The sequence below is a fragment of the Panicum virgatum genome, chromosome 5K, assembly GCF_016808335.1.
Source record: "Panicum virgatum strain AP13 chromosome 5K, P.virgatum_v5, whole genome shotgun sequence".
In the NCBI taxonomy this organism is placed as follows: Eukaryota; Viridiplantae; Streptophyta; class Magnoliopsida; order Poales; family Poaceae; genus Panicum; species Panicum virgatum.
Genome location: NC_053140.1, coordinates 12,497,219 through 12,514,136, shown reverse-complemented (window position 1 = coordinate 12,514,136; position 16,918 = coordinate 12,497,219). Strand labels below are relative to the sequence as shown.

Sequence of the window (16,918 nt, the reverse complement as noted above, 5' to 3'; positions counted from 1 at the left end):
AATTGAAATGAGTTCTGTATGTGATAGCTACTGATTCAAAAACTATCACGACGATACAGGGATTCGGGTTCTCCTTCCGGAAACCCGGGTCATTTCATAAACTTAATGGAAATAACTATTTATACCACTCAATTTGAGTTTATGAACTTTATGTCCAACTTGGATCTAAGAGCTACTTGTGCCAGACAATGCTATATATGAACAAAAATTTATTCATATAACATTTTTTGTTTTGTTTCTTTCGCAAAGCATTAGATTTGAATCCTCTCAGCTTGGTTTTCTGTGTTGAGTCAAACCCACATGTTGATGATTCTGCCTATTGCTATGACTACTTTGCATGCCGCACCTATACAAAATTGTCTTATTGGATTGATCCTTTTTATACAAAAAAAAAATGAAAAAAAAGCAAAAATCTCCAACTTTTTCCAATAAGCATGGCTATTTTATGTAAACAAATCCAGATCTGTTTATTCTGAAAGTTTTTGTAGTTGTGTCCATTGCAACGAGCCATGTGCATTCATGGAAAAAAAAGATATTTCAATTTTCAGAAGCCGGCGGGCAGATGCTACAACAGTCTTAAGACGAAGGTTATCCTCCTTGGAAGAAGAAACGGAGAGAAAAAAACAGCACGGCCAGTCAGCCACACTGCCCTGCCCCACCGCCAGAACCTGGCCTCTACGGTCCCGTTCCGCCACGTCAGCACAGCACCACCTGCCCCCCTGGCACGCGCAGCAGAGCACGGGGCCACCTCGATTACACCATCCCGCCACCTGATCCGACGAGGAGAAAAGAAGAGAATTTCCGGGAAGGCAAGAAAAAGATCCAACGCCATCCGGAACGTGCAGTCTACCCGCGCAGCGCAGGCGGAGGAGCAGCTGCCTCGGCTGGAGGCTTCATGCCTTGTCCCTTCAACTGGCTATAGCCCACCATCTCTCCGCGGCCCCGCTCCCCAAGCAAACCCAGCCGAGCCGAGCCACCCCAGCCCACACGCCTCCCACCATTCCTCAACCGCCTCGCTCCCGCTCCGGGCCGCTTCCCGCCTCGCCGGAGCAGCGGGCAGCGACGGGGGGATGGAGATCGACGAGGCAGTGCGCGGGTGCAGCGACCGCCGCATGCGCACCAAGTACGGCAACGCCGTCTACGTCGTCCAGCGGGCCTTCGCGCTCTACCCGTAAGCTCCCCCTCTGCTCCCTCCCTCCCTCCTCCACCTCGTGGGCGGCGGGGCGCGCGGATTGGGTTAGTGGCGGCGCCGGCGGAGGTGTGCTGGGTCCGCGGCGATCCGGTGGGGGTGGGAGCTCGAGATTCATGGCGCGGGGGGCGGTCGCCGCGCGCGCGATCGGGCCGGGGTCTGGGCCGCGCGCGCTGGCGTGGAGCTTGCGCTGGCCCGCCGTTTGGGTTGGTTGATCCGGAGGAGGGATAGGCGCGGGTTCGGATTTGGGGAGGGAGGCGGCGGGGGGATAGGCCCGCGGGAACATCGAGTTTGACGCGCGTTGACGGAGTAGATCTCAAACTGCCTGGAGCTGCAGCCGTTGGGTCCCAACGCCGCAGGCTGTCTCTGTATCACTGTTTGTCTGCTTATGCTCCCCCTGCAGCAACAGAATAGGAGTACCACTTATCGGGCAAAGGTTGCTTAATCAATTGCAGAATTGTTCTCTGCCAGCTTGCTCATCATGTATCTACTGAGTTCGGAAGACAACTTAAACTGGCTGGTGGAAAACCAATGCTAGTAGATAAACAATTGGCTTTTGGCTTCAGTCACAAATTTCTAGATTAGTTGCCTTAAGACCTCTGGTTGAAGCAGACTGTTCCATCCGCTTCCTGAAACACCACAAAGTAGGTGCATTGCTTTTGTTGCACTTTTCTAAGGTTGTTCTGTATGTTCTTAGGCCAGTTCTGTGGATGTAGAAATAATTTTATGAGGGGTTATGTGGTTAATTGTTTTGATGGTATCACTTAAGTTGCTAAGAGCAAATATTATGGGTGGCGGGAGAGCCGGCTGAGAATCTACGTGGATGAAGGGAGAGAAGGTGGCGGGCGTCTTGCGATGCGCCCGCTGAAGCCGGCGGAGAGGCCCTGTGTCCGCTGCTACCTGCTATTTGCTGAGCTAGCGGGGCCCGCCACCATCACGGCGTGCATCCCAGCCGGCAGTCGGTGCTGCTATTAGCCATGCTCTAAAAGGAACAGTAATAAAGCCTAAATGCATGCTTAGGGGGTATAAAACCCATGATGCAGGTCTGTGAGTAAATCCTAACCGGAAGCTGTTATTCCTGTCTGCATGTTTCTTAAAATATTCCTTCTAACTTGATCTATGCTCAATCTGTGGCTAGTCAATTCCACCTTTCATTTCTATTCTGAATTGTGCATGGGGTACAAGTTAGATGTCCTCAAAATGTTATCATAGTTTTGAAAATAAAGTGTGCCCTTTCTGTGTTTCTTTGAAAGGATTGATGTGTCTAATGTCGGATATTGGTGGCTGATTGAATGCCAAGACCATAGGAATAGCCGAATAGGATTATCATTGCTGTCGAGCTCTCATTAGTTTCACTTTACAGGTTTGAGGAAATAGCCTTCAGCTTTAATGGTGGGAAGGATTCAACTGTAAGTATCTTTATGTTCTCTTCTCATCCTATTTTGTATGTTCAATTCCAAATAATATCTCTCAAGTCTTGAAAGTTTGAAATGATCCCAATGTTATCTGCCAATAGGTTCTCCTGCATTTGATTCGGGCTGGTTACTACCTTTACAAGAAGGATTCTGGTGATGTAGCCCAAATGGATGCTATTAAAAACTGTCCATTGCGTACCATCTATTTTGAAAGCCCTTGTGCTTTTCCTGAAATCAACTCATTCACTTATGAGACCGTCTCAACGTAAGAGTTGGCCAGGATTCTCTTAATTTTACCCCTTGTCTCCACTATCTTTAGAAGGCCAAATTGAATATTGTTTGTTCTGTTCTCTCTACACTCCACAGTTACGGATTACCACTGGAAACTATCCATTCAGATTTCAAGTCTGGTCTAGAAGGCCTATTGAAAGAAAAGCCAACCAAAGCAATTTTCATTGGCACAAGAATTGGTGATCCAAACGCGGTGATTGTCTTTTGCCATTGCTCATTTGCTCTTCACAACCCCTTGTACCTAATATGTGCAATGATTATGCCCATGGTGCTCACAGTTCCTTACAGTTTTGGTATCTCCGCAGACCTTTGAATAAACATAATTTTGAAATTATAGGTTGGTCAAGAACAGTTCTCTCCTAGTTCACCTGGATGGCCTCCTTTTATGAGGGTGAATCCAATCTTGGATTGGTCATACAGGTTTTTCTCTTGATCATGTAACAATTCAAGACGGCCTTTTCTAGTTTGCACATTCAAATGTTAAGGAGCATTTTTTTTCTGTGCTAGGGATGTTTGGTCTTTTCTCTTAACATGCAAGGTCAAATACTGCAGCCTTTATGACCAAGGGTAGGCTCTTATCTTATGTTCAAAACTTTTCAGTTCTAATTGCTTGTTTGCATACCTTTTGCAGATCTTTGCCATGCCATGCCATTGATCTAAAAAATATTCTTTTAGAAGGATGTTTTTTCCCCTTCTTTCTTTGGACGAACAGTTTTCTTACCTTGTATTCTGGATTTCAGCTCACTTTGCGAATCCACTGCAGAAGAATTCTGATCTTTCATATTTGCTTTCCAATATGACTTACATCTTTCATCTACTCTGATTTCAGGTATACTTCCATTGGAAGCATACATGATACTGTTCCAAATGCACTTCTTAGTGATTCATCAACCGAGAAAAGCTTCAGACCAGCATACATGCTTACAGATGGAAGGCTTGAAAGAGCTGGTCGAACAAAAAAGACTAATCACAAAATAGAAATGAATTCTGTTGCAAGCAATGGCATGAACAATATTGAGGGAGAACAGATGATTTCACGTGCGGCTTCAATTATTGTAGTCGGTGATGAAATATTGTGAGTGATCCCTTCTAATAATCATGTTGGATGTAATTATGTTATGCTTCAGGTTCTTAAGCTTGGAGCAGTTTTTCTTTGTAGCAATGGAACATGTGATCTTTTTCTTTTTCTTTCCTTGAAATTTATATCACAATCATGCAAATTCACTTCATCTTTGGTATGGCTTTTTGTATGGGTGATTGAATTATATCAATCGGTAGTCTGGACTCTTCAGAGTAGATCAGAAAAGTGTAGCCAGGCGTCCCAAAGTCCAAATATACATTGTGATTCCATTTTATTTCGTTGATAGATAACCCAACCTGGATCTCTTTGCGGAATTTTTCTACTTATTAACCTTTATTCTTAACATTTAGTCCATGCCTATCCATTTTGGTTCTTCAGGTTTGGCACAACTGAGGATAAACTAGGAGCAGCATTGTGCAAGAAGCTTCATGCAATTGGCTGGCGGGTTTCTCATGTAGCAGTTGTTCGCAATGAGGTAAGATAATTTACTTATTGGAATAGTTGTGTCCCAGATCACATTGCCTTAAATAAATGTTGTGGTTTTGTTCTAAATTATTCTATTTAGCTGCCATCGCCATGTCAGTTTCCGCTTTCCAGGCATGTAAACTAACAGAATATATCTGTGTGGCCTTGCAGATTGATTCTGTTGCTGAAGAAGTTGAACGTTGTAAATCTATGGATGATATGGTTAGTGCCTATAGGCTTGCTATCATATAAAGTTTTCAAGTTGTGTAATGAAATTCATGTTGTATTTAAGGTGTTTATCTTTGGAGGACTTGGGCCTCTACATTCAGATGTTTCTGTGGCTGGTGTTGCGAAAGCATTTGGAGTTCGTCTGGTATGTCCAATAACATTTTACTTTCTGCAAAAATGGCTTTCTGTAGTACCACTTCATTTCTGACCTTTTCCATATAAATTCTTATCTATAATATTATTTGGTATATTTTCTGCATTTTTTTTGTTCTATAATGAAGTAAACCTTGTGCATTGACCTTATAGGATTGTACTATTGTCACAAGAAAACCAAGTTGTGACCGAATTGTGAGATGTAGAATCTTCTCACTCGCATAAATGTGAATTGTTGTTGTACGTCAAATGGTTGTTTCAACTTATCTGTGCTTTGCATTAGCATAGGCTCCTGATGAAGAGTTTGAGGATTATCTTAGTCAACTCATGGGAAACAATTACACTGGTGATCGAAATGAGGTATCTGGACTTCAAGCATTAAATTTCTTGAATGTGTATTGGCTTGCAATTATTTGTGCTTATTCTAGCAAATTGCAACCTCTACAAGTTAACTCCTTGTCTATTTCTTTCTCAGATGGCATTGTTGCCAGAAGGTATTACTGAACTACTGCACCACAAAAAGCTACTGGTACCATTGGTATGTTCTGTAGTTTTGGTGCATTTACATATGTTCTGAAGCTACATGTTCTTTGTGAGGTTTCCTAAGGACCTAGGTTCTATGATTTAATTCTGAGGCAGTAACAGTTAAGCGCCTATATTTTTTCTATTAAAAAAAGATATAGTTTATGGGGCACACAGAATGTAAAGTCTGGCATTTTAACCAGCAACTGATGAGAAAATGCTTACATATATCGGTGAAGTGTTTTCACTGTGCAAATTTTAAAATATTCTAGCCAACTCCGTTTGTATTTGCCTGATATTTTTTCCTTATGCAGATCAAATGCAGAAATGTCATCACTCTTGCTGCAACCAATGTGCATGAACTAGATACTGAGTGGGGTTGTCTTCTAGACAATCAGGAGAGTGGTTTAGTGCAGGCAAAACCTTTCGTGTCAAAGCATCTCGGCACTACACTTTCAGATGTATGTCTCCCTGCCATAACGGATCTGCCCATTTGTATTGATGCCTATCCTTTGGAGCACATGCCCAAGTTTTCTCTCTGGAAATGATTGCTTCAGAAGATTTGAACTTTTTTAGTCCATAATCGGCATTAAAGTAATTTTCCTTTTAACCTTTAAACTAGAAAATTCAGGTGTCCTCTATAGTCAATTCTTGTCTATCCAGATTTTGATAGTCATATGTTCATGATGGAATAATTGTTCTGCCAAACTATGCTCCTTTACCTTTAAGGGAATGAGAATACCCTATGATTCCAGATGGTACCTTCTAGGAGTTTATAACAGAATACTGGCTAATTGGATAAATACCAGAGTCATGATTCATGAACTACATTTTGTCTAATGTATATTTTCATATTTCCCCAAGTATATCCTTCGAGGCTTCATGTAGAGTATGTCATTAATTCATTACTTGTCTAATGTGAAGTTACTTGCGGCATGCTTGTTCAGGTTCAAATTGCTCCAGTCCTTGCAAAACTGTGCTTGGAGTTTTCTGATGTTTACATAGGTATGATCTGTGAGGGGATCTAGTATCCCCTTGTTTCTGTGTAACTTATGAGCCCTTCTGATCCGCTTGATGACACTTGATGGTTGATATTTCATGCAGGGTGTCATCGGATATCAAGAGCTGGGCCTTTGGTTGTAAATCTTACTGGAAAGGTAGATGATGAATTCTCTGTACAGTACATATGACTACTTTAATCCCACAAATGGTCGTAAATACTACTATATTTGCAAATAATGACGGGATGATTAGTCCATTCCTCCAACCCTAGATGGGTGGGTATATATAGATCCAATACATGAGCCTCTAGATGGGCCTCTATACACTTGGGCTCAATATACTCCAACACCCCCCCCCCCCCCCCCCCCGCAGTCTGAACTACCGGCGCAGCGGTGTTCAAGACTGGACAACAAGAAAGCTAACACCCCCCCGCAGTCTGAGCAACCGACGCAACGGTGTTCAAGACTGGACAAGAAGAGAGTACAAGTAGAGCACAAAAAGGCTAATACCCCCCGCAGCCACAACTAGCCACCAGCTACGTTGAGGCTGGATCGAAACTCCGAGAAGGTCGACGAGGGCAGCCCCTTCGTGAAGATGTCAGCAAACTGGGAGGTAGTCGGGACATGGAGTACCCGAACATCGCCGATGGCGACTCTGTCGCGCACGAAGTGTAGGTCGATCTCCATGTGCTTCGTCCGCTGATGCTGGACGGGGTTGGTGGAGAGATACACGGCGCTGACGTTGTCGCAGTAGACGAGCGTGCTCTTGGCGAGCGGGCTGTGGAGCTCCGCCAAGAGCTGTCGCAGCCAGGACGCCTCCGCCACGCCGTTAGCGACAGCCCGGTACTCCGCCTCGGCACTGGAGCGGGAGACAACCGGCTGCCGCTTGGACGACCAGGAGACCAGGTTGCCGCTCAGGAAGACGGCGTAGCCGGAGGTGGAGCGACGAGTGTCCGGGCAGCCAGCCCAGTCAGCGTCGGTGTAGACCACCAGCTCAGTAGAGGACGAGCGGTGAAGTACCAGGCCGAGGTCCACAGTGCCACGGACGTATCGGAGGAGACGCTTCAGCGCAGCAAGGTGTGACTCCCGGGGATCATGCATGTGGAGACAGACCTGCTGAACAGCGTAGGTGAGGTCCGGCCTGGTGAAGGTGAGGTACTGCAAAGCGCCGGCCAGACTCCGGTAGGCTGTAGGGTCAGCCACCGGATCACCCAGATCAGCAGACAGCTTCGCCTGAGTGTCTACTGGAGTGGAGCAGGGCTTGCAATCAGTCATCCCAGCCCCCTCCAGAATATCGAGGGCGTACTGCCGTTGGTGCAGAAGGAGACCAGACGGGCGAGGCTCAACAGTGACACCCAAGAAGTGGTGGAGCTAACCAAGATCCTTCATAGTGAACTCCTGCTGCAGAGAGGATGAAAGGCCCTTGTTTGGTTTTGGTAATTGAGTGACAACTTAGGTGGACTAATAAGTGTTTATGTTGAGATACACAAGAGATTAGTCCACACAAAGACACTAGTATGAGCAACATGTGCCATGGATGAGAAATGACTAAGGATTGATGCTATGCTCATATAGTGTGATCGAGGAGCTCATTGCATATGAGACATGACATGGAGTTATGTGACCAAAGTGGAGAAGATCAAGACAAGGCTTGGCTTGATGGACCGGTTGCAATGGAGAAGGGCAAGTCAATGCTTTGAAGCGAGGGACCGCGAGGCGGTGAAGCTTGGGCAAGATTTGGCGCCGATGGACCGAGGCAACGGTGAAGAGCGAGCAAGGTCAAGATCGATGGACCAAAGAGGTCATGTGATGATATGGAGTGGATCATATCATTTAAGAAAGATCAAGTCAAGTGTTGATTCATGATGATGATCAAAAGGCTTGATGGAGTTTGGTGCTTGTGTGGCATCAACATTTGGGAAGATGAAATGGAATGCGCAAGGCAAAGGTATGACTTGTAGGGCATTTCATTTCATCGGTCAAAGGTTGTGTAGAGAAGTGCATGACCGGATTTAGGATAGATGGCCGTACTATCAAGAGGGGCAAACTTGTTTGCATATCGGTCATCTAAGTGCCACTTGAGCGATCTAACATTGCAATATTGCTAGGATCGAGTGGCGTGGTGAGATCAAGTGAAAATCCTTTGAAAATGATTGTGAAATGCTAACACACATGCACATGGTGTTGTTCACGTGGTTGTGTTGGCACATTTGCAAAGGAGAAAGAGTTGGAGTTGATGTTGATCAACTTTGGGAAGCAAGAAAGGTTTTTCGGTTTTCTCCGGAAATTAGGTGGTCTCTTGGAGTGGAATACTGCTTTGATCCATTGTGTTTTGGATCAAGTATTCAGTTGGGTTGTGTAGCCCTCTGAATTAGCTTTCCATAGAGTCTAAGATCACCTAATTTGGACATCGGAGATAAGAGTTTTGGTCGTTTTACCGAGGTACATTTCTGCTGAAATTATACCTGCGGACGGTCCGCTCAAGGGGGGCGGACGGTCCGCCGTTATCTCGGATGAGCTCAAACAGAACCGTTTTTGGCTCTGTTGGTGGTCCAAAATGAACTGCGGACCGTCCGGTCCATGGGGGCGGACGGTCCGCCTTTAAAAGCTGAAATGGGCGCAGAAACTTGGTAGTTCTGTCTTAGGTGTCCAAAATGAACTGCGGACGGTCCGGTCCTTGGGGGCGGACGGTCCGGTCCTTGGGGGCGGACTGTCCGCCTCCTACTGAAAATTTTGGGACAGAAACACTGCGGGTTCTGTGTGTGCTCACCTTTTGAACTGCGGACAGTCCGCCCCTAGGGAGCGGACAGTCCGCCGGTCACTTCCAGTTTTAGTCAGAGACGTTTGCAAATCGGTTGGTTCGAAGTTTCGAACCGCGGACGGTCCGCCCCAGGGGCGCGGACAGTCCGCCCGGGGCTCTAACGGTCGACTCTGACACATAATCATTGCAGTTCTAGCCGTTGGTTTTGAATGGCGGACGGTCCGGTCTCTGTGAGGCGGACAGTCCGCGAAAACTCTGTTTTCACGGGTTTTGAGTGTAACGGCTAGTTTGGGGCCTCCCTCTATAAATAGAGGGTGTGGCCGGCCATTTGAGATGGCTGAGCACCTTGGGGACTTGGTGTCCATGTGTGAGAGTGCTTGAGAGCCCTCTACTCACTCTAACTTGATAGTAATCATCCGATCGAGTGAGAGAGCGATTCTAGTGCGATTGCTTTGAGAGATTGCATCGAGTGGCACTAGGTGATCGTGTTGCAAGCCGGTGTGCTTGTTACTCTTGGAGGTTGCCACCTCCTAGACGGCTTGGTGGCAAGAGGCTCTGTTGAAGCCCGCAAGAAGATTGTGCAGTGCTCCGGAGAAGAGATTGTGAGGGATATTGTGCTCACCCCGCGGGAGCCGCGAAGAGCAACTCTAGTTGAGCGAGACGTGAAGAGCAACAAGTGGTCCGGCCAGATCATGTGCTAGAGCTCGGTGTGAGCACTCCACGCGGGAGAGTATGACTTGAGAGTCACCACTAGCAAGAGGATCGGCGGCAACCTTTGAGCTTGTCTCAACGGGGATTAGCTTGGTGGCAACCAAGTGAACCTCGGGATAAAAATCACCGTGTCAATCTTGTCTACTCTTCTCGGTGGTTTGCATTCTCCAAATCACAAGCCTTGTATTTACATTCATCTATATCTTGTGCTTGTGTAGTTAGAAGTAGAGATCCTAGTGTAACTAGTTAGCTTGTGTAGCTTAATTAATTGCTCTTGCTTAGATTGTATAGCTAAGCAAGTTGAGCTCTTGGATTTGGATTGTGTATCCTTGTCCTTGAGCATCTAGTGAGCTTAGGTTTGGCTTTGTGCTTTTGCTCATTAGAATTGTGTAGGAGCTCCCCCGGTTTGTGAAGTACTAGTGCTTAGATTTGTATGACTTGGCATTAGAATTGTTATGAGAGCTCTTACTAGCTTGGCACTCCATTTGCTTTGTGTATGATCTTTTTGGAGGTGCCTTAGAGTCATAGTTAGAGGGGTGAAGTCTTGGCTAAGCGAATAGTTTCAATTCCGCATAAGTTTCGGTTAGCCGGCGCAATTAGTTTTAAAAAGGACTATTCACCCCCCTCTAGTCCGCCATCTCGACTCTACAGAGGAGATGACACTCTGAAGCAACTGCTGACTGGAAGTTGTGAGCACAATGTCATCGACATATAGCAGCAGATATGCCGTCTCATCCCCACGGCGGTAGATGAAGAGAGACGTGTCAGACTTGGCCTCGGTGAACCCCAGTGTCAGCAAGAACGTGGCGAACCGAGAGTACCAAGCCCGTGGAGCCTGCTTCAGTCCATAGAGAGACTTGTTGAGCCGGCCGACCATATCCGGACGACTCGAGTCCACAAATCCCGCAGGCTGAGAGCAGTAAACAGTCTCTGACAAGGTGCCGTGAAGAAATGCATTCTTCACGTCCAGCTGGTGCACAGGCCAAGTGCGCGAGAGCGCAAGCGAGAGGACCGTGCGCACCGTAGCGGGCTTCACGACCGGGCTGAAAGTCTCATCATAGTCCACACCAGGCCGCTGAGTGAACCCCCGGAGAACCCAGCGAGCCTTGTAGCGCTCCAGTGTGCCGTCAGCCCGACGCTTATGCGTCCAGATCCACTTGCCAGTCACCACATTGCAACCAGACGGACGCGGCATGAGGTCCCACGTCTGGTTGGTAAGAGCCGCGTACTCCTCTTCCATCGCGCGACGCCAGTGAGGATCCGCCAAGGCTTCGCGGACAGAGGAGGGTACCGGAGAGACCCGCGGCTCTCCCTCGGTAGCGGTGAGAGTCGCGGCCTGGGACGCCATCCGCCGAGTCACCATGGGATGGATATGCCGAGGATCCCGATGGACGACTGGCGGGTGGTACACCTCCGGGGCTCTGCTCGAGAGGAAGCCGGAGGAGTCGGCGGCGGCGGCGGCTCCGGTGTCGGCGTCGCAGGAGCCTCCGGAGCGGGAGGCGGCGCCGGTGTCGATGCGGAACGACGCTGGTACACCTGCACCGGCTCAGCGTACCGTCGCGGCGCCGAGGTCGGCGCCGAGCGACGCCGGTACACCCGCACCGGCTGAGCGTACCGCGCAGGGGCAGGGGAAGGCACCGGGGCCGCGCGTGGCGCAGCGGGAGACACCGGGGCCGCGCGTGGCACGACCGGAGGTCCGGGGGCCGCACGTGGCGCGACCGCGGGTACCGGGGCCGCGCTCGGCGCAGCAGGGATCACCGGAAATGGTGCCGGTGCGCCGGGAATACCTACAGGAAAAGGACAGACAGGTAACGGTGGCTGGACCACCGGGTCAGTCGGAAACAGGGACGCCAGCTCGGGATCAGGAGAAGGTGTGGAAGAGGTGGAGTAGGGGAAATCCGACTCGTCGAAGACAACGTGTTGGGAGATCAGAACGCGGCGAGAGGTGAGGTCAAAGCATCGGTACCCCTTGTGGTCAGGGGAGTACCCAAGGAACACACAATGAGTCGAGCGGGGCGCCAGCTTGTGAGAAGCGGTGGCGGACGTGTTAGGGTAACACGCACACCCGAAGACCCGAAGGTGGTCGGAGCGAGGAGGGGTACCGAAAAGAGCGTGGTGTGGGGTGGGAGCAGGAGAAGCAGTGGACGGAAGACGGTTGAGCAGGTAGGTGGCGGTGTGGAGGCTCTCAGCCTAGAAGCGCGGGGGGAGAGAAGCCTGGATCAGAAGGGTGCGCACGACGTCGTTCGTCGTGCGAATCATCCGCTCAACCTTGCCGTTCTGAGGAGAGGTATACGGACAAGACATACGCAGCTGAACACCCCGAGACAGGAAGAAAGACCGGGAGGTAGAGTTATCGAACTCCCGCCCGTTGTCACACTGGACGGCCTTAACGGTGAGGCCGAACTGAGTGGACACCCAGACAAAGAAGTGGAGGAGGGTAGAGAAAGTCTCAGACTTGGCGTGCAAAGGGAAAGTCCAAGAGTAATGAGAAAAATCATCAACAATGACCAGGTAATATTTATATCCAGACATGCTGAGAACAGGAGATGTCCACATGTCATAGTGGATGAGATCAAAAGCATGCGCAGCATGCGAAGAAGAAGAAAACGGAAGTCTAACATGACGACCTAGCTGGCACGCATGACAGAGGTGCTCAGCAGAAGCCCTAGTAACGACTAAGCTGAGCCAAAACGTCGCGGCCGGGGTGTCCAAGCCGGCGGTGCCAGGTAGTGGAAGAAGGCGTCACGGCAAAAGCAGGAGACGAAGAAGAAGCCGAGAGCGGAGCAGCGGAAGCAGGAAGCCGAAGAGTGTAAAGGGGCCCCGAGCTGTCACATCGGAGGAGTGGACGCCGGGAAGCCGAATCCTTCACAGTAAGACCAGAAGAGTCAAATTCAATAGAACATGAGTTGTCAATAGTAAACTGGCGAATGAAAAGAAGGTTGTGAACTATCTGAGGAGCAACAAGAACATTAGAAAGACGAGGAGCAGAACCCACGGCGGTGACAGGAAGGCAAGACCCATCACCAACCATGATAGAAGAAGGACAAGAGGGGTGTGGGTGTCGGACAGAAGAGAGGATACTAGCATCGGGAGTGGTGTGGAACGAGGCACCCGAGTCGGCGATCCACTCGGTGGTGGTCGGCGGCTTCAGTCCCATGGTGCTGAAGGACTGCGCCAGAGCGGCCTGATCCCACCCCCCAGGCCAGGTCGGCGGCTGGCTGGGCTGAGTGGGCGGGGTCCAGGACGGCGCGAAGAGTGGAGCAGCGCCAGTGAACATGGCCGCCGGCTGGAGCTGAGGACGAGGCCCCCCTCCCGGACCCTGGAACGGCCACATCGAGATGCGCCCTGACCATGGGTTGCTGAAGGATGGCCAGGGCGTACCTCCAGTGGCAGGGGTAGGAGCGGGAGCAGGAGCCGGTGTCGGCGCGCCCCGACGGCGCCCACCGGTACCGGTGCTCCCAGAAGCAGGGCCACCGGTGCCACCACCGCCACCACTTCTCCCGCGGCGGCGACGTCCACGGCCCCCTCCTCCGGTCTGCCCGGCTGAAGCAGCACCGAGCATGGAGGTGGCAGGAGCAGCGGAGGAGGTCGGTGGAGCAGCAACGACCGCGGAGGGGGTGAGCGAGGACGATCCGGGCGCGAGACCCCTGGTGATCTCCTCGAGGGCGAGGTCGTCCCGGACCTGCAGGAAGGTGGGGAAGGGCCTCTGACGGGCGATCCAGCCCTTCAGGTGGTCGTAGGTGCTGCTCAGGCTCCTTAGGACATTGAGCACCAAGACCCGATCGGACACTGGATCCCCAAGGTCGTGAAGAGCATCGGCCATGTTCTTCATCCGCCGGCAGTACTCACCGACGGAGAGGTCCCCCTGCTCGAAGGTGCGGAAGGTGGCGTCGAGCTGGAGGGCGCGGTACTCGGCGTTGCCGAGGAACTGGCCCTCGAGCGCCACCCAGGCCTGCCGCGCTGTGCCGCCGTGGACCCTGACGAGGTCCTGAAGATCTAGGGAGATGGTCCCGAAGATCCAGGACATGGCGACGCTGTCGAGGCGCAGCCACGCCACGTCTCGCGCCTCGATCGTCAAGTCGACGAGGACGTGGTCGTCGAGGGCGTAGCGGCGGAGGGCGAGCAGAGCCTGGTCCCGCCAGCGGCCGTAGGTGGAGGACGCGGGGTCGAGGAGGACGGAGACCAGGGCCCTGATGTTCTGGACCCCGGCGGCCTGGAGGTGGAGCTGGGCGACCATGGGGTCGGTCGGGTCGTACCGGGCTCCAGATCCAGCGGGCGGGGCACGACGGGAAGAAGAGGCGCCTGGCTCGAGGTCGACGGGCAGCTGGCCGGAGGAGGCGCGGAGGAATCGCTCCGCCTCGGCGACCCGGAGAGCGGAGGCTTCGGCCGCGGCGCGCTCGCGCTCCCAGGCGAGGGCGGCCACGCGGACACGCTCCTGGGCCGCCGAAGCCTCCGACTTGGCGGCGAGGAGGTCCGCAACGAGGGCAGTGTCGGTCTGCGGCCCGCGGAGGGCGGCGGTGGAGAGCGGCGCATCCGCGGGCGACATCCCGAGCCTGGCCCAAGCAGCATCGGGCGCGGCGTCGGCGGCGGGCTGCTTGCCCGCGGTGATGGCGGCGCGGTGGGCAGCAGCAGCGGCTGGATCAGCGGCCGCGTCCTCTGGAGCAGCCCCCGCAGCATGCAAGAGCTGGGCTGCGGCCCGCAGGACCGCCGGATCGGCGCCCGCGGCCTGCAGCAGTTGTGCTGCGGCCCGCAGGGCTGCCAGATCGGCACCTGCGGCGGGATTGGCGGCCTCCACGGGTTGCTGCACCTTGGGAGGCGGCTCCAGAGCTTGTAGTAGAGGCAGGGGACCGGCAAGGGCAGGACCCGAGCCTGGACCCGCGCCTGGAGCAGGGGGCGCGGCGTCCAGGCCCCCTGCGGCGGCGGCGGCGGCCCCGTCCAGCCCGGGCACGGCGGCAAGAGCCACCGCAGGGGCGGCGGCGGCGGATCCAGAGGCCGCGCCCGCACCCTGGGCAGATCCGGCAGCGGACCGTGCCCACGCGGCGGCAGGGCGCCAGGCGGGACCGCCAGGGGCCATCCCGGCGACTGCGGCCGCAGAGGAGCCAGCAGCCGGCCAGGCGGCGGCGGCAGAGGAGGAGGTGCCGCCAGGGGCCAACCCGGCGGCGGCGGCTGCAATGGAAGCAGCGGCCGGCCCGGCGGTGGCAGCAGAGGAGGAGGTGAGGGGAGGGAAGGAGGAGAGAGGAGGGGGAGGAGGAGCCGGCGGCCGGCCATGCTGGCCGGCGGCGGCGCAACAGGGGAGCCCTGGCGGCTGGAACAGAGAGGTGGAAAACCTAATCTACTGATACCATAATGACGGGATGATTAGTCTATTCCTCCAACCCTAGATGGGTGGATATATATAGATCCAATACATGGGCCTCTAGATGGGCCTCTATACACTTGGGCTCAATATACTCCAACAGCAAATTCCATTTATTCACACTAAGGAGGATTTCGGTGTATGCATTATTTAAGCGCCCATAAGTAACATTGCAGTAATGTACACAGTAACACTCGGTTTCTTGAAAGCAAAGCAATCTGTAAACATCATAAATGGAAATGTAGACAACTGATAACACAGAAGTACATTCTTCTCGTAGTAACTGGAATAGGAACAGCTAGTTTAGCATTGCTTTAGTTTGAGTTCATGCAATGTTAATTCTTGGTTCTTAATTCCAGGATAACCAGAGGGTGGAGGCAGCTGCACAGAAGCTGACGAGTAGCTTCGAAGGACAATTTTTCCAAGTCGGCAATTGCAAATAAGCTGTCAGAGTACACACTTCCGTATTCTTGGCATATTCTTTCCGCCTGAAGCTCTGAGATTGTCCAGGACTAATGATGGTGCTCCACTGCCCTAAACCAACGACCAAAATAAACCACCGAGCTGGTACTCTGAAGCGACAAATATTATTTAGGACACATAGGAATTTTGTACTAGAAATTGGTAACTGGCTGGGTCTAGCATAACACTAGCCTTGCGCAGCTAATATTTTGATCGGGTTAAGAGCCCATAATTATTGATTCAAAATCAATTCAATTATACTGTAATTTATAGCACAGCATTACTATTCGAATGGGTGTCTTCAGTTGTTTGATCTGTGGGCCGACCTTGTACGTTCCCCCCTTGAATGGAAAATTCGATTTGAGCGAGGATTTGGTTCACCCCACACGGACAACCTGCTTGCGCAGTGCAATGGGAAGTTAGGGAAGACTATAATCTCAATTAATTCCTGCCAATATCCACGTGGCACGGCTTCCTGATGCTCATGTCGATGCTGAAGTTTTGTGTTGTTTTAGAGCATGGTTTATGGTTTCGTCTGCCGCGGGCGACTCAACGACTCAGGCTGCGAGCAGTGGTGGTGGGCACCACAGCTATTTAATGTGTTGCTCAATACGTGGAAGCAATTGAATGGAGAAGATCTGACTTGCTTTAGATTTAGCCGGCTCAAGCGGGAGACTCGGCAGTCGCCTACTCCTCTCTCCTTTCTCTCTTTCCTATTGGATGTCGCCGGCTCAAACTTCTCCATAATACTTGCTCTTAGTTCCCGAGTAAGATGAACATTTTGAGATAAGGTGGCGCAACGACGTGTCTGAAGGATCCATCTCCCTGAATTCAGGACACACCTAGATCATTTGTGCAGTAAGAATAATTAACTTGAGCGAGCTGCTTCAAATGTTCAAACTTCAAAGGAATACTTAATAGCTAGACGCTCTCTCTGTCTCCAAAATTGCCAACGGTGGATACAAATAATATATCTATTTTTGCTACTAAGGATATATTGTTAAAGGTGTTATAGTGAAAATATAACAATTAGAAGTAGTTTTTTTGTGACTAATTAGAAGTAGTTTTCTTGAAATCTGATAACAACACCTTTTATGTGGAAAATTGTATTATTGTTTTTTAAGCGGTTGGGTTTTTATAGGCGGACTGCTCGTATTCTAATGCTAGTGGACTGGGCTTCATAGGCATACTCACTTTCTTTAGGAAAGACGCGAGATAAATTGCGTTTGAACTATGTTTACACCCTCCGTAGTATTAGATTTGCAACCGTGAGAACCACTAAT

At 51.1% G+C, this 16,918-nt stretch overlaps 1 protein-coding gene across 1 annotated transcript; it reads left to right on the top strand.

The window, feature by feature from the left end:
• The first annotated feature begins 824 nt into the window (after positions 1-824).
• Positions 825-16,000, top strand: LOC120706396 (FAD synthase-like). The gene is made up of 16 exons (XM_039991039.1): positions 825-1,171; positions 2,553-2,598; positions 2,706-2,869; positions 2,971-3,088; positions 3,233-3,315; positions 3,403-3,462; positions 3,725-3,970; positions 4,355-4,451; positions 4,613-4,663; positions 4,734-4,814; positions 5,111-5,182; positions 5,298-5,360; positions 5,659-5,805; positions 6,292-6,349; positions 6,449-6,501; positions 15,533-16,000. The coding sequence occupies exons 1-16, from the start codon at positions 1,071-1,073 to the stop codon at positions 15,614-15,616; spliced, it is 1,524 nt and encodes a 507-aa protein (XP_039846973.1). The 5' UTR covers positions 825-1,070; the 3' UTR covers positions 15,617-16,000.
• The last annotated feature ends 918 nt before the right edge of the window (positions 16,001-16,918 follow it).

Excerpts from the sequence above, each read along its gene's own strand:
- LOC120706396 (XM_039991039.1), top strand. The coding sequence starts at position 1,071 with ATGGAGATCGACGAGGCAGTGCGCGGGTGCAGCGACCGCCGCATGCGC. Across the intron at positions 3,316-3,402 it reads ATCTTGGATTGGTCATACAG|GGATGTTTGGTCTTTTCTCT; the intron begins GTTTTTCTCTTG and ends TTTCTGTGCTAG. Across the intron at positions 5,806-6,291 it reads TCGGCACTACACTTTCAGAT|GTTCAAATTGCTCCAGTCCT; the intron begins GTATGTCTCCCT and ends ATGCTTGTTCAG.